General features: G+C 39.6%; 1 protein-coding gene across 2 annotated transcripts; it reads left to right on the top strand.

Annotated features, from left to right (window-relative positions):
• The first annotated feature begins 720 nt into the window (after positions 1 to 720).
• On the top strand, positions 721 to 9,832 carry Ccdc70 (coiled-coil domain containing 70). 2 transcript variants are annotated; one of them, XM_003477286.2, is made up of 2 exons: positions 721 to 815; positions 8,999 to 9,832. In XM_003477286.2, the coding sequence occupies exon 2, from the start codon at positions 9,079 to 9,081 to the stop codon at positions 9,718 to 9,720; it is 642 nt and encodes a 213-aa protein (XP_003477334.1). In that variant the 5' UTR covers positions 721 to 815; positions 8,999 to 9,078; the 3' UTR covers positions 9,721 to 9,832. The 2 variants fall into 2 exon arrangements, with proteins under 2 accessions (XP_003477334.1, XP_063088932.1); XM_063232862.1 differs by lacking the exon at positions 721 to 815 and adding an exon at positions 8,188 to 8,374.
• The last annotated feature ends 2,538 nt before the right edge of the window (positions 9,833 to 12,370 follow it).

Genomic DNA, 12,370 nt, shown 5'->3' with positions numbered 1-12,370 from the left:
GTGCTGCACCCACTACTGCCTGCATAGATTTAAGACAAATGAGGAGGGTCTGGTGGCTGGTTCCTGAAGGAGCTCCAGTCTTCGCCTTCATCTTGGATGTCATTTCCTGGTTTCTGGCACAGACTGGCTTCTGTCTGGGACTCTCAAAGAGTCTTCAGCCTTCCATTGTAGATTCTTCAGTCTTCCACTGCAGACCCTTTGGCCTCTGACACCCACTTGCATGGGACACTGCAGTAAACTCTAGGCCTTGGGCTGGACCCTTCAACCTCCAGGGCGCAGACCCCTCTGCACGCTCCCTCATCCAACTTTGTGGCTGACCATTGTAAGCCAATCTAGTAAATTCTTATATGTATGTATATCTTGTGTTAGATCTGTTTCTCTAGTAAACCTTGACTGATACACCAAAACATATCGTAACCAGACTATCAAAGGACAAAGATTCTTGAAAGTAGCAAGAGAAATAGTCTGTCATCTACAAATCCTGTCCCTAAACAAACTTTTTCAGAAGGTCTCTCCTAGAAACAATCCAGATAGAATTGGAGGTAACAGTCACGGTGAGTCATCAACACTGCCACCAACAGTAAAGTCAAAGACAGAAAGGGATGAAGCTTTTCAAACTTTCCAGATGCTCTCTCCTTTCCACAAAGCCTCTTACTTGGACCCTGCCCTGTTGGTCCCCTCCATTCTCTTAGTCAGCAATGAGAGGGCACAAAGGGGTCAGGACAGACAAGGCTGTGGGCACGCATCACCAGGAGTCTGACACCACAATGGCCACCCACCTTCCCAGACTCTGTCTGCTGGGAAACAGCTAAGCAGTAAGTAACTTCTGGCTTTAGATCACATAGTATTATATAGTATGTTAAAGCAATCCTAGTCTTGAAATGCGATTATGAAGACCAGATATGTGTAATTTATGTTTTTAATATCTAAATAGATACACATAGCCAATTTTATGTCTTTTTGTAAATGTACATCTACATATTTGATGTGGTGCACAGTTTACCTCTTTTTCAAAGACTTGTGTGGAACTCTTGGAGAAAAACTCTTTCCAACATCCTAACCCAAGGACTGCTGCTCATTTAGTTGGCACTTCCTGAGCATTTGTTCTGTACCATGATGGAAGATAAGGGAACAGTGGCTGAATCTGATCTTGGTGATGGGGTACCAGGAAAGGTTCCCTGGAGGTGACTCTTTATCTAAATCTTGAAGGATTAGCAGGTGAAGTGAAGCTAGCCAGGCTGTTCCAAGAGGAAAGACCAAAATGGAGTGGAAGTGAAGAATTTAGTACCTTGGAGGTATTCTAGACAGCCATAATGTGCTATACAGAAATAAAAGCTTCAAAACCTAGTTAAACTCAGCTCAATTCAACCAACGTTTTTTAAATCACAGGTATACGGTATTAGGTGTAGAGGTCCAGAAATGGCAGGAAGACACACCTACACATAAGTTCAATCCAGTGTGACAAAGTGCGATAGGGGAATGCAGAGAGGTAGCATCAGGGAGGTGGAGAAGAGTTCTGTTGGGAGAGTGCAGGAAGCTTTCAGAGGAAGAAAAGAAAGGGAATTGGAGCCCACAGGAGAAACAGGCAATCTCAGTAGCAGACACAGTGCTTTGGTCAGAAGCAGGAAAACTCAAGTGGTGTTAACTGATGTAGCTCATCATCACTGCAACTTACATTTGGGGTGGAGAGAAATGGGGTAGCAAAGTAAAGGGGGTGACAAACAGGAACAGGCGAGCTCTGATCTTTGGACTGTGGAGTCTTCGAAGGCTGTAAATTAGTGTAGTACAGCAAGACAGTATTTGGAAACAGCCTGGAGCTATAGTAGAGGGGGAAACAGGAGGGTAGCATCAATACCACAGAGATCAATAAGGCAAGAGCATGCATCCCGGACTGGACTGGCCATGATAAGTGGACCTCTCTCCAATGTCCTGGGACAGCAGGGCTGGCAAGAGTTGTGTAGCACAGCTGGTGAGAGGATTCTGAGTTTGTGCTCCTCCCTTTTTTCATTGCCTTGGGATGGTGCAGCTGGTGAGAGGAGTCTAAGTTCAGCTCCTCCCTCCCTCCATCAACCTGGAATGCATAATTGTCAAGAGGCATGACAACACTATAATTGTGAGGGGTCATAACCAGCAACACAGTCCAGTACCAAAGAAATGGGGCCTACGTCACATAGATAACAACTCTTCAGTCTTAATATATTAGGAACAGAACTAAAGACCAAGAACCACATACATGTAGAAGACATCTGGAGGAAAAGACACCTCCTATGAAAGGCTTGACACCAGTGATGTCTAACATCAAAAATCCACAAGCATCAGCACAAAAAAACAAAATAAAACAGAAAATGGAAAATGACAAGATGAAGAAACAAAATGCAATCCCAAATGCCCAGCCCACCCAAGACAACTTCAGAGCACAGAGAGAGCAAATTGGAAGTCAACAAATGGGATACTCTCAAAAGATAAAGCAGAAGTGAAAAAACAAATGGAAAAGCCCATAGGAAAAAAAAACTTGAGGGTGCAAAAAGAAATGACTACCAAAAGAAAAGACATTAAAGCAGATACAGACAAACAAATAGAGGCGCTTGGGAAAATGATGGAAACCATGAATGCCAAACATAGACAAGAAATGGAGTCAATGAAACGGATCCAAACATAACTGCAGGAGATTAGAGCTCCATTAAAAGTGTATACAGCCAATTGAATGAAGGCAAAGATAGAATATTAAATCTAGAAGACAGGAACATAACTAGTGACCAGGAAAAGATACCTTAAAAACCACAAGAGACCACAAAAAATTGATCCAATGGCTACAAGATGAAAAAAAACAACAGAAGATTGACTGGAATCAGTGAGAAACCTGGAGACAGTACAAAAACCATTAAAATCTTCTCCTCAGAAATAATGGTAGAAAACTTCTCAAATATGGGTAAAGAATTTCACATCCAAATAAATGAAGCATATAGAACTCCAAATAGCCATAACCAAAATAAAGCTAGCATATAATAATCAAGATCCCAGAAATTCAGCACAAGAACGAAGTATTAAAAGCAGCTAAAGAAAAGGCACATCACTTATAAAGGAAAGTCCATTAGAATCACAACAAACTTCTCAGTACAAACTCTCAAGTCAGAGAGAACTTGGAGTGAGGTATGTCAAGCCCTAAAGAAAAACAATCTTCAACTCAGATTGATGTACTCTTCAAAACTACCTTTCAAAATTGAAGGAGAAAGAAGATACTTCCATGACAAAGAATAACTGAAGAAATTTATGACCACTAAACTAGCTATATAGTATGCTCTGAAGAACATATTAGAAAGATATAACAAAGACCATAAACACATGAATGCCAATAGACCAAAGCCGCCAACCATTGTGAAAACTAAACAGAGGAAAAAGATGAAACAACAGGAAAGCAACCCGAAAAAGAAAAGCCACTACATATCAATTACAACCATAAATGTAAATGGTCTCAACTCACCAATCAAGAGAAACAGATCTGCAGAATGGATCAAGAAGCATGATCCAACAGTATGCTGAATTCAAGAAACACATTTAACCTCCCCCTGCAAAAAAATTCATAGACTAAAAATCAAAGGATGGAGACTAATTCTTCACACCACAGGAATACAGAAAAAAGAAGAGATAGCTATTCTACTTGCAGACTATGCAAACTTTAAGCCAAAAGTTATCAAAAGAGATAAAGTCACCATACTTGTCAAGGGGAAACTACAGGAAGGAGAGATAACAATAATAAATAGGCACCCAACTACATAAAACAAATAATAACAGATATGAAAAAACAAATAAGCACTAACACAACTGTAGTGGGGGACCTTAATACCCCACTTTCACAAATAGATACATCAATTAGACAAAGAAATCAACAAAGAAATATTAGAATTAAACCAAGCCTATGAACAAGTGGACTTGGTAGATGTCTACAAAATATTTTACTCCAAAACATCAGAATACACATTATTCTCAGCTGCACATAGGAATTTTCCAAAATAGACCATATAGTAGCTGACAACACATGTTTAGGTGAATGTAGAGGAGCTGAAATCATCCCACGCATACTATCTGACCACACAGCAATGAAACTGAAAATCAGTGACAAGGAAATCACAAAAACTACATAAATATGTGGAAATTAAACAATACTCTTCTGAACAACCAATGGATCACTGAGGAAATTAAAGATGAAATTAAATAATATATAATAAATAAATAAATATATATATATTATATATATATTTATATATAATGTATAATATATAAATAATATATAAATAATATATAATATATAATATATAAATAATATATAAATAATATATAATATATAATATATAAATAATATATAAATAATATATAATAAATAAATAAATATATATAATAAATAAAATAAATGATAATGTCAATATAATACACCAAAACTAATGTGATGCAATGAAAGCAATCCTATGAGGGAAATTTATAGTGATGAACTCACACAGCAGAAAAGCAGAATGAGATCAAATAAATGAACCTCAAACATCTAGAAAAAACCAAAAAGAACAAATCAATCCAAAGCTTGTATGAGGAGAAAATCATAAAGAGCAGAAATTAATGCAATAGAGACCAAGACAATAATATAAAGAATCAATGAATCAAAAGTTGGTTCTTTGATAGAATAAATAAAATTGGTAAACCATTAGCCAACCTCAGCAAAAAGAGGTAAGAAAAAAATCTAGAATCTATATTCTAATAAGATGGAAAACACAGAATAATTGGATGGATTCCTAGACACAATCAAATTGCCATAACTAAACCTGGAAGATATAAAAATTCTAAATAACCCAATAACCAATGAAATTGAAAATGTAATAAAAAATTTAGCAACAAATAAAAGTCTAGGCCCCGGGGGATTTATTGTTGAATTCTACAAGAAATTTAGAAAAAAAATAATGCTACTAATGTTGAAACTCTTTAAAGAAATTGAAAGGGAAACAGTACTTTCAAAACAATTCCTGGAAGCAAATATTACCCTGATTCAAAATCATGGAAGAACACAATCAGAAAACTATAGGCCAATTTCCCCAATGAACACACATGGCAAACAGAATGCAACAAATCATTAAGAAGATTATACAACATGGCCAAATAGGATTCATTCCAGGGATGCATGGATGCTTCAACATATGCAGATCAGTAAATGTAATACAGCATATTAATAGAACCAGAGACAAAAATCACACAGTCATCTCAATAGATACAGAAAAAGCATTTGACAAAGTCCAACACCAACACCCATTTGTTGAAAAAACCCTACAGAAAGAAGCTCTTCACCTCAATCTTATTAAAGGCATTTATGACAAACCAATGGCTAACATCTTATTACATGGTCAAAAACTGAAAGCTGTAAAATCAAGAACAATACAAGGATGTCCATTATCACCACTCCTATTCAGTACAGTTCTGGAAACATTAGCCAGGGCAATTAGACAAGAAAAAGAACAAAAGGAATAAAGATAGAAGAGAAGAAGGTAAATCATCATTATTTGCAGATGACACGATACTCTACATAGAAGACTTCAGAAACTCCAACAAAAACTTGTAGATTTAATATCCAAATTCAGTAGTGTAGTGGGATATAAAGTCAACACTCAAAAATCAATAACATTCATGTACACAAGCAACAAACTCAGAGAAATTAGGGAGAGCACATCCTTCACAATAGCATCCAAAAAATGAAATACTTCGGAATGAGTGTAACAAATGATGTAAAAGATCTATATATTGAAACTATAGTACTTGTAAAAAATGAAATTGGATGAGGAAAACAGAAAGTGGAATGATATCCCTTGATCTTAGGAAGAATCAACATAGTGAAAATGAACATACTCCCAAAACTGCTATACATATTTAATGCATTTACAATCAAAATACCACTAACATACATCACAGATCTAGAGAAATCATTCCTAAAATTCATTTGGAACCAAAAGAGACCTAGAATAGCAAAGGCAATTATGGGCAACAAAGGCAAGACAGGAGGCATCACAATACCAAATCTGAAATTATATTACTAAGCTGCTATGATAAAATCAGCATGGTACTGGCAAAAAACAGGCCTGAAGATCATAAGAATAGAATTTAAAAATTGAATAGAAGGTTCAGATGCAACCACAAACATACTCAGCCATCTTATCTTTGACAAAGGAGCCAAACATGTTCAGTGGAGGAAAGATAGTCTCTTTAGTAAATGGTGCTAGAAAAACTGGCTTTCCATATGCCAAAGACTAAAACTAGACCTATGTCTATCATCATGCACTGAAGTAAAAATGGATCAAAGATCTAAACATTAAAATAGAAACACTAAACTTACTAGAAGCAAAAATAGGCAGAAATCTCAAAGATATGGGTGTAAGCAGAGACTTCATAAACAAAACTTAGACTGTAAGGGAAATATTATAAAGAACAATTGGGATCTCACCTTATTAAAAAGCATTTGCACAGCAAAAGAAATCAACAGAATGAAAAGACAGTTCACAGCATGGGAAAAAATTATAGCCAGTTGTTCCTCTGACAAAGGACATATTTAGAACATAAAAGAACTGAAAAAAATAATCAGACCTCCCAAATTCCAAGACCCAATCCAAAAATGTGCACTGGAGATGAACACCCAGTTCTCAGATGAAGAAATACAAATGTTACATAAATAAATACATGAAAAAATGTTCAACATCATTGATCATTCAAGAAATGCAAAAAAACAACACTGAGAGTCCATCTCATCCCAGAAAGAATGGCTATCAAGAAATCAACCAATAGCAAATGTTGGTGGGGCTTTGGGGAGAAAGGAACCCCTGTTCACTTGGTGTGAGTGTAGACAGGTACAACCACTGTAGAAATCAGTGTGGAGATTCCTTTACAAAACTAGGATTAGAGGTCTCATTAGACCCAGCTATCCCATTTCTGGGTATTTTCCCAGAAGAATTAAAAAACTTCATACTGCAGCAATATATGTGCACCCGTGTTTATAGAAACACCATTTATAGTAGCTAAATATTAGAAATAACCCAAACCATCAACCGAGGAATGGGTAAAAAAGGACGCGGTACTTTTATACAATGGAGTACTACTCAGCCATAAAAAGATACACTCAAGGCTTTTACTGGTAAATGGATGCAACTTGAGACCACACTCATAAGTGAAATAAATCAGACTCACATGTGTGAACACTGTATTGTCTCCCTAGTGGAAGAAACCAAAAGAGTAAATAAGATCCAAAAATGTACAATAGATACTGTGAAAGCAGAATAAACTACTCAAAAGGGAAGAACAATTGGGATGGGAGAAAAGAAAAAGGAGGAAGAGAAAAGAAAAAAAATAGGTGTGTGTGTGTGTGTGTGTGTGTGTGTGTGTGTGTGTGTACACAAGATAGCTAAGATAGTTGTACTACTAATTTCAGTTCATTGAAAAGAACAGTTTGTGCCTACATTTTGGAATCTCAGCAACTACTTTGGAGATAATACACAATATATTAATCATTGTTAATCTATCATCTTGTTCCCAAATTCTGTGTCATTGTTTTTATGGTATTTTTTTCTCTTAAAAAAAAGTAGGACTAGAGGTCCTATTCAACTACTACAAAGACAATGCACAATGTACTAATTATTGTAACTGTCCCACTAACCTGTTTTGAAGCTGTTTCATTATTACTTTTATCTTTTGTCTCTTTAAAATTAAAAAAAGAGATGGGGGGTGTGGTTTTAAGAGATGTTAGACACCTTAACTGATAGAGCTTGGGGTGGTTGATAAACGCCATTGTGTGAGCGGGAGGTGGAGGAGGAGCCGCAGGTTTATGGTTTATGTGACTGCTACCCAGGCAGAGCCACCTCTGTTCATATCACACATGCACACACACACACACTCTAGCTCTGCGTCTTTCCTTCTCTCCACCTCCTGTTTCCTAGCTGAAAGTGAAAAACAAGAAGATCTGGGCAAGTCTCCCCGTGGTCTCCTGCGGTTCCACAGCGCGCTGCCCGGGGAGTCCACTGAGCAGGACTGGACCTGGCAGCTTCTTCCAGGAAGCGCACGAGGGAACCAGTGTCCACGCACACCGGCCATTGTGACCTGAGCTCTGACCACTGTCCTGCACCCTTCCCTTTTCTCATCCCACACCCACCTCTGCAGTTACATGAATTCTGCTTCTGTCTCCCAACGTGTATATGATTCATCCATGTTGTTACACACAGCCACGCTGTCTACTGCATGGCTATGTCACAGTTTTAGTCTATTTTATAGTGACAGATACTGGCTTGTTTCCCATCTGAACTCCTATGAACAGAATTCCGGGAAGATGCTTGTGTGCACAGCCTGACCACAATGCGTGAGTTTCCGCAGCACCCTTATCTGGGAGTGGAGCCGCTGGCTCACAGTCATCTCCAGTGTTTTTCGATATTATTTGATGTGACATGAATACTTCTCTTGTTCACATCTTCACCAATTTGTTGCTGTCTCACACTTTTGTTTTAAACCTCTGTTGCCAAAACAGTCTCCTACTGAAATGGACTCCCCCTATAGGGGTCAGTGGGGCTAAGCCTCAGGTCCCCTGGTGGGCTGTAACAGCAAGCATTCATTCACAGGTGAGCAGGCCCTTAAGGAGTTCATGAATAATTCTCGAGTGAGAAGGCCAAAACTTTACACTAATTCGAATGATTTAAAGAAAGTAAACTCTATTAGGGTTGTGATGCTTTATTATTTAAAAACAAAACATATTTCCTTTATATCCTGATTCCCTGGTTTTAAACCACTCTTCTTGTTGGTGAGATTCTGTTTTAGCAGCCTTGAGCTTACATGTACTGACCAGCTCAAAGCCATGGACCCCAATATGTTTCTCCACTAAATCTGGCCACCTGCAAATAGCCATCGATGGGAGAATAGACGTATGGACCCAAGCTCTATCCCTCAGCCGGTAATAGTCATGGACATGTTCTTTCTGGTGTCCCCACAGGGTTTAACCAGCTCACCAGGACTAGGCAAAGATCCCTGCCCGTCACCACGGCCTCTGCATCCTTCTGGCCGACAAGGAAGATGTTTCCCTTCAAGGTGAGCAAATGGATGGGGCTTGCTTGCCTCCGGTCAGTGGTAGTCTCACCCAATATTAGACAAAAGAAACTCATTTGCAAGTTGCAAGAGGAAAAGACTTTTCGGGAAGAGATGAAGATTTTCCATGAGAAAATAAAACACTTCAGGGAAGAGATACAGACTTTCCGAGGCAAGATTCGTGCTTTCCGGGGCAGGATGCTGGATTCCAGGGAAGAGGAGAAACCTTTCTGGGAAGAGGAGAAAATTTTCTGGAAAGAGGAGAAGGCTTTTTGGGAAATGGAAAAATCTTTCCGGGAAGAAGAAAAGGCATTTTGGAAAAAGTACCGAATTTTCTGGAAGCAGGATAAGGCTTTCTGGAAAGAGGACAGTGTCTTATGGAAAAGAGACCAAAAGGTTCTTCAGGAGGACAAGGCCCTGTGGGAAGAAGAAAAGGCCCTGTGGGTGGAGGAAAGAGCCCTCCTTAAGGAAGAGAAGGCCCTGTGGGAGGATAAAAGGTCCCTCTGGGAGGAAGAGAATGCCCTCTGGGAGGAAGAGAAAGCATTCTGGGTGGAAGGTGGTCACACCGGTATAGCGCAGATGCCCCAAGAGAGGCCTCAAACACCAGCTATTCTCCGGGGCTCAGCTTAGTGACCACAGGACATGCAGAGCCGTGCGATCCAGACTCTACTGGATTGGTATCCAAGTCCATGGTGATCCCTGTATGAGAGAACATTCACACGTATTTGTCTCCTTGCTTTGAAAGATCTAATAAATCCTGAGGAGGAGTTGGAAAAACTAGCTTTTAGAGGAAGGCTGGTTGTACTCTTTTTAGGTTCTGTGATTCTCCAAGGTCATATGCCCAGCTATAGATGTTGGTTCCAAGCTGTTTGAAATGTCCCTGGGTAGCAATAGCGTCGTCACTCTTTCTAAAAGAGGAAAAAATAGGGAAAAGAGGTTCAGACAATGCCAGCTAGAAACTGTAGGGGCACAGAAGGGCAGAGACACTCCTGCCTCTGTCACATTGTAGGGAGATCACTTCTCCCTCACTCTGCACAGTCTTGGAGGCCTGGCACAGGCTTGACAGCTCTCCAGAAAAGGCCACCGTGCTGTTAGCAATGCATATGTGATTCTTCCTCACCTGGCAGGCTAATTTGAACATTCAGGTAGAATCCCTTAGAGATCCACTCACTGGCAGTTCTGAGTTCCCCCCAAATTTCTCAAACATCCATCATGAGAAAGAGCCTTTGATGTTGACCTGAGGTCCAAGAAAACCCCTCAAAGGCACTGATCTCTGATGACACAGACAAGGGGGACCCAGGGTGGTCTAGGAGGTACTGGAGGTCCTCTTGCGCCCATCCCCTATGGTCACACTCATCGGGTTTCACCGTGCCTGCATTTCTTTGTTATAAGTTCATTGCCATGGTGTTTTTTTCCTTTGGTCTTTGTTTTCATTTATTTATAATTAAAATGCCCCAGGGAGATAATTCATTCAATGAATGTATACCACTGTGATCAAGTAATTTATGTCCACAACTTTTCTTCTGAAGAGAGATTAGATAATGTGCATAGGGTTGATATGGAAATGATCAGAAGTGGAGGGGTAAGAAATGGCAAGGCAGACATCTGCTGTGTCTTCTCTTAGTCCTGTCTTCATGGATACCAAAGGCTTCCCCATTACTGGATAAGCACTTCCATGCCCTGCAACTCATGTGACCTTCCCATGATGCTTTGGGCGAACAGGAAAGGCACATATACCCATGGCACGGATGAGGAAACAGAGACCTAGAGAAGAAAAATGATTACATGTAGCCAGGCAAGCAGCTAATGGAAGGACTAGGATTGGAAGCTATATTTTCTGTCTCTGGGTCCCATTCCTTCTCTAATACAGCCCAAGTTCATGGCAGATGACCTTAAAGTAACTCTGCTGATAATGACCACAACACTGCATGAGCCTTAAGTGCTTTGGATTTCACTTTAGTTTGGAGCAGTGGTGGAGAGATGGAGAAGACAAGGAACTTAACCAAATCCCAGATATAGAGACAGATACAGATATAGATATAGATGGAGATACATAGGTACAGACGATATAGATATAAATACAAAAACATTCTTGGTATCAGATAAGTGGGCTAACTCTGTGGTCTTTGGGCAATTCTAGGTTCTGGGTTTTTTTGGCTTTTTTGTTGGGGTTTTAAACCTTCTGGCAAGAGATTGGAAGAATCATCTCCAGGAAATCTGACCATCCCAGGAGAACAAGCTGTAAGTCTGGGGATTCAGTCACTTACACAGAGCTCACACCAGCACCTTTTCATTGCCTGTGCCCCTTAAACATGACAAACATCGAGACCGACAAGGAACATTAGAAAAACATGAATTATGATGTTACTTAAAACTCAGAGTTACTGTAACTTGGTGGAAAGAGAAAATACGAGAAAGAAAGAAGAAAACTTTAACAATGCTCACAAAGCAAAAAAATGTTATTGGTCATAAGACACAGCAGGAATGAAAGTTCAAGAGGGTTGGAGGACAAAATTGAATTCTCTGAGGAAGATGAGAAAAAACAAAGACGGGGGAAAGTATTAGAGAGAGAGAGAGAGAGAGAGAGAGAGAGAGAGAGAGAGAGAGAGGAGCTGAGAGTGTGGCTCAGTGGTAGAGCATTTGCTAGCAGGTGTGGGTTCAATCCCAGCACCACAAAAAGAGACACAGACCTACTTTCAACTAATGACATCCAAAGAGAAACAAAAAGAAAAGAATATAAGGAAGAAATATCAAAAGAAACAATTCAAGACTAGGGCTTAGAGCACAATTTAAAGACTTGAAAGAGGCCAAGAGTATCTGTAAGAGTGGATGAAGATAGATCAATTAGGATGTGTCACTATGGGATTTGAGATCCCTGATGGTAATCAGAAAATCCTACATTAAAGGGGGAGGCAGTTAGATGGATGAGAGGGGGCACTAAGAAAGTTTTAAAGAGAAAAATTCACATACAATGTCAAGTGCCAGGTATAGCGATCACACCTGTAAACTCAGGAAGCTGAAGCAGGAAGGTTGCTACGAGTTCAAGGCCAACCTGGGCTATGAAGTGAGCTCAAGGCCAGCCTGAACTACATAGTGAAACCCTGTCTCAAAAAAAAAAAAGTCTAGAAACCAAAATAGCTTCAGGTTTCTCAACACCCCACAACATGGGAGAACAAGGAAACAAGGATGTCAATAATTCTGAGAGAAGTTATTTCCAGCTACAAGCTCTACCCTCAGCCAGACTATGCTGCAAGAGCAAAGGTGGAGTAAAGCCATTCTC

This window comes from Cavia porcellus, unplaced genomic scaffold (assembly GCF_034190915.1).
Source record: "Cavia porcellus strain 051 isolate PalLab524CR breed Dunkin Hartley unplaced genomic scaffold, mCavPor4.1 scaffold_21, whole genome shotgun sequence".
Classification (NCBI taxonomy): domain Eukaryota; kingdom Metazoa; phylum Chordata; class Mammalia; order Rodentia; family Caviidae; genus Cavia; species Cavia porcellus.
The sequence above is the reverse complement of the archived record's forward strand: the minus strand, read 5'-3'. Positions and strand labels throughout refer to the sequence as shown.